The 17539-nt window shown below is 37.4% G+C and overlaps 1 protein-coding gene across 17 annotated transcripts in view; it reads right to left on the bottom strand.

Annotated features, from left to right (window-relative positions):
* PTPRK (protein tyrosine phosphatase receptor type K) overlaps positions 1-17539 on the bottom strand; it is a 365757-nt gene that overhangs the window by 92493 nt on the left and 255725 nt on the right. For all 17 annotated transcript variants that reach the window (XM_039324759.1, XM_039324750.1, XM_039324769.1 and 14 more), the window contains 3 exons: positions 9483-9785; positions 2961-3070; positions 161-362 (listed from right to left, as the gene is read on the bottom strand). In XM_039324759.1, the coding sequence (XP_039180693.1) occupies positions 161-362; positions 2961-3070; positions 9483-9785 (615 nt within the window). The remainder of the gene's footprint in view (positions 1-160; positions 363-2960; positions 3071-9482; positions 9786-17539) is intronic.

Genomic DNA, 17539 nt, shown 5'->3' with positions numbered 1-17539 from the left:
TACACATAGCCTTCTTTCTTGATGCCTATTTATCATTACCCACTTACTATATTCATGTTTGCAGCCACTCCTGTATGCCTTCGATGTCTTCCTTACATGGAATTGGTTTCAATTGAAGAAAGGCGATTTAATATGATAAATTTTCCATGTTTGTCCTTACCTGAAATATTGGTAGTTACATTGATGGCTGTAGCTGGTCCAAAACCTTTGACAGTGCTGGCTCTTATATAAAACTGATAGGTAGTCCCGGGATGTAGATAGGGGAACACATGATGTGTACTGTTCCATAATTTTGACACTGTTTGAGGTGGCCCAGCCACTGGAACTGCAGGATCAAAGGATCGTATACTGGTGTAACTGACCTGTGGAAATTATGTCAAGTGTTTAGTGGAACTCCAAGCCTGGTTAGCACATTGCTAAGAATTAGTTTCCAAGTTTTCTTTAAATAATGTTACACTTTAGTCTTTGAATTTCCCATTTTCTTTGAATTCCTATAGTGACATACAAGTATAAGTATTACTGATCCCTAGGACTACAAAATATGACTGGTGGGCCACAAATTATACAAACAGCTGTGATTTGTACAATGCTAAACAGGTTTGTTTGTGTGTTTATTTATTTATTTATTTTGTAGCTTATTACCACATCTCCTCTTTTCTTTCTAATTAACCTACACATACGGAAGCTGTGTGATATTTGCTTATTTAAGTATTTATACTGAATATACAGTGTATACACTGAACTCTTCCTATAAGTGTTTTTACTGAAGAACCAGCAATTAAAAGTACCCATTAAAATACAACAAAAATTAAATCATGGGAATATATGATTGAGGCATTTAAGTGCTTCCGATAGATATTTAGTTTGTTTTAACGAGAAATGTGATATTGACAAGACTGCCTATTTCTAAAAAACAACAGATACATAATAAATTGGATGCCAAATTATTTTTCTCCTTCATTCCTCAAGGGCTCATTCGTCAAATATATGATTTTTTTTAAAAAAAATCAGTATTTGCATTTCAAGTTTCCAGGAGAGAAAACCTTGAAGTCTAGAAATATCTCATATCTATTAATAATTCTCACACATATTATCTGTAGCCTTCATTGAACAGGGTTCCATTAAATCATGATTTTTGAAGGCTATATATTAATGCTACCAGATCTAAGTTGCATATTTAAGTCCTAGATTTTATCATTTATTACAAGCTCACTGGCAATGTATTGGCGAAAACAAGACTTCATTATTATGCAATTTTAGCCTGTATTTTTCGTTTTTATTCTAAGAGTTCTATCCAGTCTGTGACTGAAGCAAAAGATTATTAACAGTATATGCTAATTTAAGGATTAATTCACAGATTTATCATTGGGGTAGGATGTGTGTTTGTTAAAAGTGATATGCTGTTCCTTAAATTGAAAAATGGACATTATTATTATTATTATTATTATTATTATTATTATTATTATTATTATTATTATTGATCATCGCACAGTCAGCTAGATGTTCAGACTGGATTTCGCATTTTTGTCTACCTATCGAGTCCTTACCAAGGACCTGGGATAGGCAGATGTGGATGTTTGATGGTATTACAGATATTGTCGCAGGATGGAAGCAGTTCCTAGTAAGGCTGCCTTTTGCAATTGACTAATGGTGAATTTGTCAATGCCAATGGTGTCCAAGTGGTGCTCCAGTTATTATTAATAATAATAACAACAACAACAACAGTTGGAAGGGACCCTGAAGGTCTTCTAGTCCAACCCCCCAGTCAGGCAGGAAACCCTATACCATTTCAGACAAATGGTAGTCCAGTCTCTTCTTAAAAACTTCCAGTGTTGGAGCATTCACAACTTCTGGAGGCAGGCTGTTCCACTGATTAATTGTTCTAACTGTCAGAAAATTTTTCCTTAGTTCTAGTGCTTCTTAGTGCTTCTCTCCTTGATTAGTTTCCATCTGTTGCTTTTTGTCCTGCCTTCAGATGCTTTGGCGAATAGCATGACTCCCTCTTCTTTGTGGTAACCCGAGATATTGGAACACTGCTATCATGTCATTCCTCGTCCTTCTCTTTATTAAACTAGATGCCCAATTCCAGCAACCATTCCTTATGTGTTTATGTGACCCCGATACTTTTATATGGTTTAATATATTCATGTAGAGGCAAGGATACATGTAGAGGCAAGGATACATCATAACATAATTCTCTTCCACCCTTTGTACCTCAAAGTAACATAAGTTGAGTCACTTGACAGTGAGATTGGCGGCATATAAATTTAATAAATAGGTTTTCTGAACAGGAGAGACTGCCCATGAGCCTTTCTGAGTAGATATGCTCCAACATGCTGTTTTTTACAACACTTTTAACAGCATGGAAATGGTTTCTGCCACATGTTGTTTAGCTGCAGGCTGATCAGTGAGCAGTGAGACCACCCCACAAGGCAGCCAGGGACCCTAGGAAGTAACAGCTCATTTACTAGAAGTAGACTGAAAAGAAGGTGCTAGCATAGCTTTTTTTTTTCATTTGAACAATTTTACATTGCTTTTCTGATATACTGGGATCAATTTAGAATATTTAGAGTGCTTCTGATCAGGGATATATTTCAAACCAATGCACACAGTATAATAATGCATTCTGATTAAGCAGATGATCTACTGATCTATTAAGATCTTGATGATAGCAAAAAAAAAAAAAAAATCCTTGGGGATCTCATAGCCTATATCCAGAATCCAGATAAAAATGCCATCTGTAGTTTAGTTTTCTTCCCCCCCCCAAAAAAAATAAACTCATGTGGTTTTTTTTTTTGCCCAATTAAGCAAAAAATAATAATAATAATTCTTTTAGCTCCTTTTAATAACTTTGTTCTTATTTATGGTTTATATTATGTTTGTTGTAAATGCTCAGAGTCATTTAGGTGAGATGGCAGGGTAGAAATATGATTAATGAAAATAAATGAATAAACAAATACCTCATATTGGGTGATGATACCATTTGGGTCCATTGGTTCTTTCCAATTTAAGAAGATCTTGTCTTCAAAGGGAGTTCCTTTTAATGATTTTGTAGGCACAGGGCCAGGCACTGCAAAAATAAAATTAATAATATACAATATTACAATTCATTTATTTATATTCTGCATGCTACTAGTTTAACTAGCCTGTGGCTGCTGAATACTGCATTAAATATATTTGTTTATGTATGAGAATAACAGCCAAGAAAATAAATTTTAAATTATTCTGTATTTCAGTTCTATAAGGCATCTATATTAAAACAACTCACAGCTCTTTGAGATTATCAATAGATAATCTCAGAAGAACTGTACATTCAAAAACATTGAGGTGGGCCACAATTTGCTTTTATTTAAAAACCTAAATCTATATTCAAATAGCTTTTTAAATTATTTTTCCTTGTGCTTTAATCTAAGGTACACAAATTCACGTACAACATTTCCTACAGGTTTTCAAAACATGTAGCAATTTTATAGAAGCAAAAAATGAGTTAGTGGATAACAGAAAATATTATGCAATATGCCTGCAGCATTAAGAAATGTCAGGAAGTCCTTTACTGGCATCAGATTTATTTCAGATTGCGTGAAAGTAAAAATAAGTTGCCCTTTAGGCATCCGATGTAATTTGATAAATTAAAAATAAATTCACAATGTAAAGCTATCATGGGTATACAAATGAAATTTGGAACTCTCATCTTTTGTGAAATACATCCATCCATAAGTCCATTTCAGACTGCTGTTCTTTGCCTCCCAAAGCTGACAAAAATATCACCTCAGATCATAATTGATGTGCCTTGACAGTCCTTCTCGGCTGTACTATGACTCTTGCTGAATTCCTGCAGGTATTCATTTGCTTTTTATGGGAATTCTATTTGTTTCTCTTTACTACAATTCAAAGGAAACTTGGATTTCAAGGCATATATTTTGGCCCAAGTTGGTAGATTTCTTTTGATCAGGGGTCTTCAAACTTGGCCCTTTTATGACTTGTGCACTTCAACTCCCAGAATTCCTCAGCCAGGCACGCTGGCTGAAGAATTCTGGGAGTTGAAGTCCACAAGTCACAAAAGGGCCAAATTTAAAGACCCCTGCTTTTGATCAATAACTGCACTGTAATATACCTATTTATATGCAACGTTGGATCATTTGTTACAAATTTAGCCACCAAGGCAGCACATTCAGGACTTTGGGACTGGATATAAAATCAAAGGATTGGGAATCATCACTGTGCAGTGAGAATGAAATTAGAATCCAGCAGTGAAGCAAAAACTGGTTATCATGCAAATTAACATTTGAAATCCATCTTCACAGCCAATCTCATTTTTGGTTCCATTGCCTTGCTGGTGTACTTAGGAGCTTAATTGCACTGCATTAACAAAAAGCAGTAACTTGGAAGAATCCATTACAGATAGTCCTTGACTTATTGACAACTGAGCCTGAAATTTCTGTTGCTAAGCGAGAATTTTGCCCCCTTTTACAAACTTTGCCACAGTTGTTAAGTGAATCACTGCAGTTGTTAAGTTAGTAACATGTTTGTTAAGTGAATCTGGCTTCCCCATTGATTTTGTTTGTCAGAAGGTCACAAAAAGTGATCACAGGAGACCCGGAACACATGACCATGGCAATAGCGCAACAGTCATAAGTATGAAAAATGTTCATATGTCATTTTTTTCACTGCCATTAAACCTACAGCAGGGGTAGGCAACCTTGGCTCTTTTATGACTCATGGACTTCAACTGCCAGAATTCCTGAGCCAGCCATAAAAGAGCCAAGGTTGCCTATCCCTGGCCTGGTGCTTAGCAGAATATTTAGGTATATTCAGCTACAGGTAGCCCCTGACTTAGACCACAATTGGGATCAGAATCTCCCTTGTTAAGCCAGTTAAGCATTGATCGCTCAGGAATTCTGGGAGTTGAAGTCCACGAGTCATAAAAGAGCCAAGGTTGCCTACCCCTAACCTAGAGCAATAAATAGGAATAGAATGAGGAAATGGGGACAGTTGGGGACAGATTTAAGGCACACCTCATACTGAACACAGATTTAAGGCACACCTCATATTGTTACTTAGAATGCTTTTGAGAATGCAGGTCTAGAAATGGGGAATGCTTGTTTTTGGTTCTTTTAGTTTAGGTCAGTGTTTTACAAGCTTGGCAACTTTGAGACATGTGGCCTTCAAATCCCAGAATTCCCCAGTCAGTATTGGTTTAGGTTACACCAGGACATCTGCTGAGAGGCAGAAAAATGGCCAGGAAAAAATATAAACAAACAATAAAGCCAGTGAAAAATGAAACTTGACTCCTCTGAATGAGGCTTGGCTTATACCCAAACTGCTTATTTCTGCCTTTATAAAACTGAATAAAAGAGAAAGATCTGCAAATTATGAGGTCTTGTTTTGTCTCCATCAGATTTTGAAGTAGTGTTCGTGCATCTTCTGTGACAATATTGCTTCAGTTCTCTGTCTCCTCTACTGAAGAGTCATTATTTTATACATCTGGATTCAACTACAGCAAATTATTCACAGAAATATGCTAGATGAAAGTATGAGGCTGTCAGAAGAGCATTTGAAAACCCAAGTGTGCAAATATATGAAGTTCCACATTTGTATTACAAAATTTGTAGGTATATAAATCAGAGGTTTTTAAGTAGCTGGAGTTGGCAATGCTAGGACTGCAGATCATTTATGTACTTCCCCATATTTCCACATTTCTTCATATGAATATGGGGAAAAGAATTTGCAGCTGGCTCATATTCTATCTTTTGACATTCAAATATTTTGCTAGTGAAAATGAAAAGGATGGAAAACAGCACAACAGTACAGGGTAGATGCACCTTTCTTTACTATAAGCTGTGAGGCATAAATAATAGATACAGATAGGTAAATGCAAAGTAGCCTCAAGCCACAAAGTACATTAAGAGAAAAGAAATTGGAAGAATGCAGACACATAATTTTAAAGACATTTTGATCCTGTACCCAGGAGATTAACTGAGAGCTAGTATAGTATATGGTTAAATTGCTGGATTAGATGCACAGAGAGCCATTTCTGGTCTTCCCTTAGGCACAGTAGCCACTGTGTTTCTTTGGGCCAGTCATTCTCTCTCAGCCTTAATCATTGTCAGACTCTGTGACAAACCGGCTGAAAAACAAAGCCCTTCATTGCATCATGCATTGATAGTTTTACTGTGACAACTAGGTGAGCACAATGTGAAACAAATGGACCCTATATAAGCAGGATAAATGCTATGAACCATCCAGGAGATGAACTGTCAGATGCATCCATCTTTATATATAGTCACTTGTTTGTGAACCAGAGTTCACAAACAAGTATGTCCATTGTCAAACTTCTCAGGTACCAACAATCCAAGGACTTGAACCATGTCTGCCATTCATCTCATGTACAAAATGAATAGTTCATAGCTTTGAAGCAACTGTTTCTGTTTTGCATTGCATAGCTTATTCATGTTTTTGATTCTTTTTAATCAATCTCTGCTCATAGAGGTTTTGAAAAGGACACATTTGATTGCACTTTAGGCATGCAATGAGTTCAAATCCTCCATCATCCCTCACTCACACAGACACAAACATAAGTGTTTTAGTTTCATTTCCCAATAATGTTGCACTTGCTCTGCCCGAGGAAGTCACTGAAAGTCAATCATACTATAGAAGAGCAGGGGAATCAGTTAGAATGAGGGGCAATGATCATCATCCCTCACTGTTACTGATTATTTGTTCTGATCAGTTTGGGAGCTGGGATATTATTAGCATGTTACTTCCTCCATGAAATTCAGTGACCTTAAAAACACTACATACCGTATTTTTCCATGTATAAGACACTATTTTTTCCTGCGAACACCCTGTTCAAAAATCAGGTACGTCTTATACAAGTGCAGCGTCTTTTATATGAAAAAATAATGGTAACCTCCACAGCCCAGGGCATGCCTGTGTGGGTTCTTTACATGCCGCTGCGATTCCACCTGGTGCAGGTGTAAAGCCCCTGTGGGCTTGCCACTAACGGGAGGGGGGGATGGGGCAAGTTCATCAGATGGTGGCCTCCAGAGGCAGCGGATGGGACCAGCAGCATAGATGGCAGCAACAGCCCTTTCCTCCTTGTACCTGTATGCTGGCCAGGGACCCCGTGGAACGCAGTTGCGAGGCCATCCTGCTCAATAATAACAGCTGGCTGAACTTCCAGATTTGCTGGCTCAGTTGTTCGGTGCAGAGAAACGGTGGGGGGTTTAAAACCTGCCTTCTCTTCCCTTGCCTTACTGTCATGCCGGTGCTCATGCCGGTTTGTTTACCAGGATCGTAAGGCTGCTTCTGTGAACTGACTATGCATGCTCATCGTGCCAGATGCTGGTTAGGTGGGTGGGGCCGGCTGAGAGGCATCTATTTAGAGCACTGGGAGGCGGTTGCTCCCAGCGCTGACTTTGTTTGCTGTAAGCTTGGAACTCGCATGCCACAGCATCTTATACAAGGGTGTATCTTATACACGGAAAAATACGTTATCAACAGGCTCAGCACAGGGAAGGGGGTGGTTCCATGTGAGCGTCTGGCGCACATGCACACCTGAGCACAGCTCCATTTGTGTGAATGTGCGCTCCTCTGCTGCTTGTGCAGCCCAGTTCTGAATGGGCCATGGCCCAATAGTGGGCCATGGCTTGAGAGTTGGGGACCCCTGCTATATATGACAACACATGTGGAATAAACCAAAAGTGACCCAAATGGAAGTATGTTTCTGAATATATTTCAGTGGCTTATCTCAGAACAATGGTCTACTTTCTCCCAGTTGAATGACTGTCACTCACTTTCAGTTAATAAAAGTAAAATAGTACTTTCTGGGGATTTTGAAATTATTTTATGATACTTTATTATTAATATAAAACCATTTTATTGAAGTACGACATTCCAGTTAAGAATAGAAGCCCTTCCCGGTTCAGATCAGAATAATCTAACTCTACTTGTTTCCATAGTGGCCAACCAGAAATCCAGAGAAAGTATTAAAGAGAATATGAGTTACTGGGCCACTCTGTTTCTTTTCCCCCGAATAATTGATAATGATAAACATGCTGCTGCATTGATGCAGGATGTAGCACTTAGCTATCAGTCAATACTGACTACTGGCAGTATTTATGATGTTGTCTAGCTTGCTTTAATCGCATAAACTGTGGCTTCACAAAGCAACATACTGCATGGATCATGAACCCTGAAATACATATGAAAGTTATTTTATTTTATTTTAATTTCAGTCCAGATTTACAAATTATATATGCTCACCTGTCCATATTCTCCATCCCTCTGGCTTACCTGTATACCATATCAAATCATGGGGGGAGATCAATAATTGTATAAGTTTCCAGTCAGACAAACTATACTTTAGAGCTGCTTTCTTTTCTGTTATGTTAAGATTTCTAGGTAGTTTTGGCTTCTGGAAGTTGTATACCAAAGATTTACTGAACCAGACATTGCTGTAAATCACAATCAATGCATTTCACGGTTTATTTGTGGTTTTCAACTTTTCAAATCCCGATTTGTCTCTCCGGACACTACATTAATTTTAGTTGAAATCCCTTGATGTTTAAGTTTCTGGAATTTATTTCAAGAAAGCATTTCTACTGCCCTTCTCTGCTGATGTTAATAAGATTTTCACAGAGGTATATAATGTGAAAATCTGTGCACAACTTTTTAATATGCATATTTGCAATGTGAATATGTAGCTAGTTACAAATCTACTATATGCAATTAAGCTACTTTCATATATTATCATTTCCATCTAATTAGGAATGTTTAATTTTGTTTTAATTTGCTTGAAATTAAGATTCATAAAGATAATCACTAATGAGCTTTGTAAACATTTAAAGCATCCTTTATTTCTCCTCAAATATGATAAATAAAGCTATATTGTAAGCAGAATTAAATGAAGATTATTTTAAGTCAGCAATCTCAGTGCATGCAGTTATAATTATTGAGGTAGTAGAATAACATAAAAATATATGCAGGTAGCCTCACTTAACAATCACTCCTTCAGTGGCCATTCAAAGTTACAAGAGTACAAAATGAGGAGACTCACAACTACTCCTTGAAGTTGTGGCTTTCACAGCATCCCTGGGGTCATGTGTTTGTGATTGCATGCTTGGCAACTAGCATGCAGTTATCATGGTCCCAGCAATGGGCTGGGATATGATTGTCATTTGCAACCTTCAGTGCAGCTTCCAACAAGCAAAGTCAATCAGAAAATGGTAGGAGCTGCAGTTATGTGATGTTGTGCTAACCACCACAGATTTACTTAACAACAGCAACTGTAGTTATGGTAGGGTCATGTGATTTTGAGCTTTAGGATTACATCACTTTAAAAGAAAGGAGTTTTAAAAAACTAGATTCCCCAAATGACATTTTTTTTAAAAAAAATTCACAGGGTATTTGAAACATGGAAAACTAATGGTGGGAGAGCCACACATCACAGTAACCATGCTAAGGAACAAAACTGAACATACCATCTTCATCCGTTTGAATAATGGTCTCCTCGCTCTCTTTCCGTCCTTCAGGGTTTGTCAAAATCATTTTGAGGCTCACATTTGTGTAAGGAGGCAGGTGATTCACAACATGCTGCGGTGCTTTGGGATCCATGTCCAAGCAGTCAGCCTTGCTTTCATTATGGCCACGGAAATAATGGTAGCAGATGGTCACATTGAAGGTATGGCAGCGAGTGATGTTGTAACCTAGGGATTCCCAATCCACGGCAATACGACGTGCCTGGATTTCGGCAATTTTTAAAGTCTTGGGTGTTCTCATAGGCTCTAAAAATACAGAATATAACATTGTCACATTAACAACACACAAAATTTCGGGCCACAGAATTCATGTATAAAATGGAATCTCAAATATGTGTTTGCTTGTTATCTCACTTATCTCTACCTATCTCATTCAATCATTCAATCACTCTAGGAGGCTCACAACAATCCATAGAAACATAATTAAAAACCTACTCTTCCCTCCAGGCACCAGATGAAACATCCTTACAGTTCAACCTCCCCTCCCTAGCCCAATGCTTTGGAGAAGATCTAGGTCTCTGCAGTTCTCCAGAAAGTTTAAAGTGTAGGGACCCCTCAGATTTATAGTGGGAGGCTGCTTCAAAGGACTCGGATGGCCACCAACAAGGTGCACCTCCAAGGTCCCATTCAAGGAAAGGGACCTGGAGGGCACCCACGTAATAACCTAGTAATATGGGCAGATTCCCTTAGGGAGAATCAAAAACCTGGCTCTGTGCAACCTAGGACTTTAAAGATGGTAAAGCACCTTGAAAAAAGGTAAAAAGCAACTAGAAGCCAGTGCAGCTCATACAGCAGTGGTATTCCTTAGATGATACATAGGACACCCAAAACTGCTTATGCTGCTGCATTCTAAATGAGTTGCAGTTTCTGCATGATTTTCAGGGACAGCTGCATGCAGAGTGCATTGCTGTAATCCAAACAGCAAGTATCTAAAGCACGAAGGCTTCCCAATCCAGGAATGAGTGCAATTGGTGCACCGTCTGTTCCAGTCCCAAGTCTTGGAAGGAAGACAATGGAGACTGACAGTATTGCCGCTAAGCCATGCAGTCAGTAAAGTGATAGTCACATGATTTAGTTCCATGCCTGTGGCCACTATTCACCAAAGTGCTTGAATCTTCTGCAACCCCTGAGATCCTCACCACCAGGATGAGGTGGTGAGGACAATAAACATAATGAATGCAGGATTTATCAAATCTACTATATTAAATGATAGTTGCCCCCTTTTTTTCCAATACAAAATAAATAATTTCCACGGAACATTTTATTTTTCAGTTCTTGTATTCACATACTGAAATCTGATCTACATGCCTTCTACTGGTACTTGGAGGTCTACAAGATGGCCATTGTGCAAACTTAAATTTCCCTTGTCTCAAAAGTTTCATTCCTTTCCTGTCCCTTCTGTATAAGTTCTTAATAACATCCATGAGTGTCTCAAAAGTTTCATTCCTTTCCTGTCCCTTCTGTATAAGTTCTTAATAACATTCATGAGTGTTAAAAATGAAATGTTTAATTAGCAGACATTTTTGACTAATTAAGAATATTTGGAAAGACTGACAGAAGACTGACCAAGAGCCACCAAAGACTGCCAACAGCTGTTGAAATGCTTCTTTATTTTGTGATTTCCTCGGGCACACATAAAAGTTGAGCAAATTGGATAATCCATCATCCTGGTGAAGAGACAACGTGCTCCTAACTGTGATTTATCATGCCACCAAGCTATGCTGTTTACTAATTACACTAATTGCTCTACTAAGCTAGCAGTAACCAAAATGATACAGATATTAATTAAAATTTATGACTTGGGTACCTTTGCTATTCATCCACAGCAAAAAGCTGAAAAACTAAAGTAGAAAATCACTTTGAAATAGCTAACATCAGACCCCTTCCTTGATTCCCCAAATAAACTAACAAGGTATTTAAACTGGTAAAATATGCACCATCACCCAAGCTTGATTGATTGCATGTACATAGGTCTCAATTCTGTTAGAAAACATCAGAGTTACTTGTTTTACTGCCTGGGCAGCCATCAATCTTTCATCATCTCCCCAGTCTGTTTATCCCTCATGCAAGACTAACTTTATAGTCTGACTTAATTAAAGTGACTGCAAAATGAGAGTCATGACCATGAGTACACATACTGGAGCCACTTTTAAAAGTCTATACTCCACTACATTTATTTACATTAGTAAAATTATGATTTCTTGACACTAATCTCAGACTCAGGATGACAGATTCAGACATAATTTGAATATTCACTATATACGTGTCCTTACAAATAGACAAACACACACACATATATTCATTCACAAATTTTCACAGGCTTTTAAAATACTAATTACACAAATTAAAAATCTTAACCAAGCAAACAACAAGTCAAGCAGGGGCTCTATTAAATCTATTCAAGCACACAAGTTAATACAAGACCCCATTTCTTGACAAAACAGAGAGATTGCTGGATGAATGTATTTTTTATAATCCAAAAGTTATATTTAGATTTCTTTTTTTCCTACTCTTAGTTATCAGCTTTCATTGTGGGTATTTTTTTCCATCAATACTAGCTTTTACTTTTCTGGTTAAAAGGTAGTATAAGAAATGAGAATGGTGATGAACAACTCAGTAATAGCAATCTTGTTTTCATTAATTCCTCCAGATTCAGGGATTCAAATTCAACAAACAGACTTGAGCAAGAATTGAAAGGATCTCAGCTCAGAGAGTCATAACATGTTCTTCTCATCTTTCCTATTCAGCAGACTTTTGAGTTGAATTAATGATGATTTGTGCTATCACTGATTTATTTTAGGAAGTGATCTATCTATCTATCTATCTATCTATCTATCTATCTATCTATCCATCTATCTATCTATCTATCATCACCAAAATGGCTTTCATTAGATGCCTTAATAAAGAGCTGAGGTGGTGCAGTAGTTAGAATGAGGTATTGCAGGCTAATTCTGCCAATTGTCAGCAGTTTGATCCTGACTGTTTTAGGTTGACTCAGCCTTCCATCCTTCCAAGGTCAGTAAAATATGCTGACTCTGTAAACTGCTTAGAGAGGACTTCAGAGCACCATGAAGTGGTATATGAGTCTAAGTGCTATTGCTTAACTACTCCAGAAACGGAATACAGATTAAAATAAGATAAACTTTAGTCCCTTGAAGTTTTAACTGGGAAATCTGGGATAGGATACTGATTGTAAAATTAGCAACATGCGAGGGGCACATGAAAGGTATTTACTTATATTCTGCATAGGTCATAGTTTTTTGGATAATTACTTCCTGGTGTAAAAAAATTCTCCAATTACTAACCGGTAGGACAAAAGAAATTGTGTAATTTTTTACTGTATTTTTTTTTTACTCTAATTCTCAAAGAAAATCTGAGCCTAAAAGAACTCAAAGAGCCTTCCTAACCTAGGGTTAAGCATTTCTCATCTCTTGCCTGATTTATTATCCCCGTCTCTTAGTTACACCCCCAGCTGGGTCAAAGTTTGTGCAGTCTCCATAGTTTAGCAAAGCCATAGTTGAAATAATGTAAAAAGAAACTTTCCCTACAATTTGTGATCCTAAGTCAGTGGTTCTCAACCTTTTTATACAGCGACCCCGGCCATAAGGACGCGGTGCGCATGCGTGGTGCGGCACGCATGCGCGGTGGTGCCCCCATGCGTGGTGCGCATGCGCGGCGGCGCCCCCATGTGCGGCACACATGTGCGGCGGCGCCCCGAGGGAAAAAATGGCAGATCGCGTTGTTTGGAGACCCCCGTAAAATGGTTGTTCGACCCCAAGTGGGGTCGCGACCCACAGGTTGAGAACCGCTGCCCTAAGTCAATCCTAAACATACTCAACCTGCTTATTTGCATGGATGATTACAAGAACTTAGCTATACAAAACACATTTAGGAGAAAGGTACCTGCCCCAGGTATGTTTGGGAAGTGTTTTTCACAGTTAAGCAAGTGTGCAAATAGTAAGCGAGAAATTAATTTTCTGGGAATCATTTGTTCTTGGTAGCAGGATAACTTTCACCAAAACATATACCTGACTCTACTGTGCATACCCTTATGCCTTCTCTAATTTTAACTTTTAAAATGTTTTTTCATCATTAACATTAACTGGTATTAGTATTTATATCTTAGTATCCTTGTATACTAGGATATGATATCTCATTTTTTGTCCTTACAGCACCCTGTTTTCTATACCTGCCTTGTTAAAAAAAATCTCTTTTTTCAACAAGTGCTATTTAATGAATTAGAAACTGAGGCAGGATTAGAAATTGATCATGCTAACCAAGTAGTAATCAATCATAGTTTAGCCCAACAAAAACACATTCTAATTCCTTTAGGTAGAAAATAGTTCTTATTTAAGAGCCTGTAGTTTTTTATTGCCCTTTACTCCACTGTAGAATATTTGGCCAAGCCAGCAATTATAGGAGGAGATAAGAAAATTTCAGCCTGTTTGGTATTATTGTGTAATGACCATGAAGAAATTGTCAGATTGTCAGCACCCCCACATTCGGAGTAACTAAAGCTAAATAAGAAGTTTCTTCCTGATTAAATCTCGGAAGAGATATTCCACAGTTCAAAAATAATGCAACTCTGGCTAGAATAGAAAGACAATAAACTCAGAGTTGGGGTGCTGCCTCCTGGGTGAAATGCAGTGTGCGGCTGAAGGAGAAGTGTGGGGCTATTGTCAGTAGTGCACAGCTTCCCAGAGAGGAAGCAGCATATTTCAGAAAGCTTATGATGACTCGACACCGCTAGCTGGAGATAGCCAGCAGGAGGAGGCCTTCTTGCCACCTCCGAGTCCTCATTGCTAGCTTGCTGCCACCATCTCTTTGCAGGACATTCCAACATTGTATATTTGTTATGGGGACAACTCATTGCGGGCACTGGATTGAGAGCAGGGAGGGCAGGCAGATGAAAATGGGAGAGAAAGGACAGATACTTTTGTACTGATCAATTCAACATTAGCAAAGACTGACCATTTCCTGATAATTAAAGCCAGACCTATTTCTTTCTAGCATTGGCAAATTCCTGCCAGCTGTCCCACTGCTGCTGAAAATGATGCTTTGATGGCCGATTTTGTTTGTTGCTACTCAGAAGAGCATCCATAACAGGGTCCTGAGAGATCAGATCCAATTGCTTTAATCAAGGGCATTGCAAAACCTCTAGCCACAAAGCCACAATGGACAGTAGTCTAATAACTGTTTCTTGAGAAGAGGTGGCTATTTTGTTTAGTAAATCTGAAAAGCTTAATTGCATTTCATTAAGAATAATTTCATCTAAAAGAGGAGGAGAATGAACCCACCTCAGATATTACTTTTTATTGCTTCTGCACCCTATAGAGTTAGACCACTGGCTGAGACTTCTTACAATTTAATTCCAGCTAAGAGGCAAGCTAAAATTTCCAAAATTATCAGGGCATTGTTTTTATTATTTGCATCTTCTCAGAGCTTCACATTCTCCCCAATCAAAAATTCTAATTAAATTCATATTATCTTATGTACCGAGATGCTTAACTCATTGCTATGTTTTTCAAACTTCCTATACACCGAGACATTAATGTTTTGAAAACCTCGAGCACTACCTAATTATTCAGTAGTTTACTGCATCTCTTCTGCATGCCAAAATTCTTCCTCCCTAAGGGCACATCCAGTTGATTATAGGTTTAGTAACAACCTTAGATGCACCAAAGTCCAAAATTAAAGATAAGTTTATTTTAAAATGCCAACAGATTTTTGGGCTACCCAATATGATTCAGTGCAGCATATGAAAGTGCCTGCTGATCCTAAGGTAGTCATTTTTGAGTGGGAAAACCAAATAAACAAAGGGCTCAAAAGAAGATCTAAGCTTTTTTCCAGTAAGTCTGATGTAGTGAGGGTACACAGCCTATACAAACAGAAGCTAAGTATACTGGCCTTGAAAAGTTGCACTCCTATTGAAAGCAAAGAGGTGCTTCTAGGTTGAAAGGATTGATCGATGACATCACCATTGCCTGAGGGGCCATTCAGCTGGGAGCTCCTTTCATGTCCTTGGCAGGAGCAGGAGCAAAGGATGGGAGCTAACCCTGCCTCACAGCAGCACTCAGATCTTGAACACGGGCTTGCTAACCTCCAATCCAGTGTGCCAACATGGTCCTTTGCCTTGCATAGTTAAAACAGGGTTACTTTGTTCTTCCATTATTGCATGTCATATCTATCTCTTTCCCAGGTTTCAGTCTGAAGTAAACTGAGAACTTTAGCTAGGCCCAGCCTTCAACGAACCAGCCTTCCAACAGACATGCTGTTTTTAAAATGGAGTCTTTTCTAAAAAAAAAAAAAAAAAACTTATGATATCTAAAACCCAGTAAATTTATGATGATGGTGGACTGCAGTGTCATTTGTCACAGAAACTGAGTTGCAAGTGGGCTCTAATCCACGCAAGCGTAGTCATCATACATTTGTACATTGGTATGAAATAATAATTCTGTTTTCTCAGCCAATAAAGATTTGTCAGAAAGCATAACCATCATGCATGCATCTTATTATATGTATTTCTGTCATGTGGGGGAAACAGATTTTTCTCTTCTCTCAACTTCACAAGTAAAATTAATTTGGGTTCTGTTATGAAGATATTAAATCAATTATCTGTTGGAAGTTGTTAAAAGGAATGCACATGATGGCTAAATTAAAAGGAAAACAAAAATGGGCACAGCACAGCTCTCCCGATGTAGAAATTAATATGCAGACAAACTGTATCCTATGGGCCATCAGAAGTTTGATTTCTTCAGATGTTTCGTGAGAAATAACTTAAGTAGTCAGGAAAGTATAACAAAAGTCTCCAGTTCAGTTTTCTTCTGCATGGCAATACATTATTAAATAGAAAATCACAATTTTCTGACTATTTTTTTCACCTGTTATACTTAGAATGTATTATACTTCAGTGGTATCTCTTACCCTGCTCATAGGCATAGGGAAATTACATTCTAGATTTAGAATTGTTTTAATGCTATTAATTTGTAAAAATCAAAATATAGGTTTCACAAGCAGTTATTCTGTTCCATAACTATAGCATCGGTTGCTTGTTTATGGTTCAAGGCAAGCTGGCCTTATGTTATTTTTGAAAATCATTTATAGACATATTTATTTTTATTGGAGATTGTCAGAGTTGTATAAGAGGAGTTTGGGTAATATTATGCAATTCTCTCTTCTGCTTCTGGCCCATGAAAATGTAACTTTTGGAGAGGGGCCATTTTGCCAGTGGGAGAAAATAAACTTATTTAATTGTGTCTTCCAGGCAGAAACCACATTAGGAAAAATACACACAGAGAGAGAAAGATTGAGGGAGGGAGAGGGAGGGAGGGAGAAATCTTGTGGCAGCTAAAATAGTACAGTGATTCTTAATCTGTTGCATGGCATCCCACTAATCAGACTATCAAAGAATGTGAATCCCACCATGACAGAAATAAAAAGCATGCTTTTTTCTTTCTTTTTAATAATATTTTACTAATTTTCCAATTTTACATTTAAGTATTTAAAAAGCAACATGGTGGCTGGGTTAATCAATAGTTCAATAACAAAATCTTTAGTACAAATCTCAAATTACAACATCAAATATTTCCTCTCGTTTTTCCTTAACATTTACTCTCTCATATTTAAGCTAATACAGTTCTTATTATATCAACTCAGTAAAAACATCATTATTTCATTTATCGATAAATTTTTAGCTTATACATATCTTAATTATTTTTTACATTCAATCTTAATAAAAAATCCATATCCTATCCTGTTATTAATTTTTTCCCAATTTTTAGTTTCCTATCAGTATTCCAATTTAACCTTTGATATTTATAATTTTCAGGCTTCAGGTAATCAAGATTTCCCTTATCTCAGTTCATAAAAAAATCTAATATCCAAAATACACATTTTATCTATTTGAATATAATCTTGTTCTATTTCCTAAAAGTTATCTATTTCCCACCATATTAAATCATCTACTTAATAATATAATATCTCCTTTAATAAATCAAAAT

Source organism: Crotalus tigris, unplaced genomic scaffold (assembly GCF_016545835.1).
Source record: "Crotalus tigris isolate CLP2741 ecotype Arizona unplaced genomic scaffold, ASM1654583v1 scf7180000017611.44802233496:7321179, whole genome shotgun sequence".
Lineage (NCBI taxonomy): Eukaryota > Metazoa > Chordata > Lepidosauria > Squamata > Viperidae > Crotalus > Crotalus tigris.
This window is presented reverse-complemented; position numbering and strand designations above follow the sequence as displayed.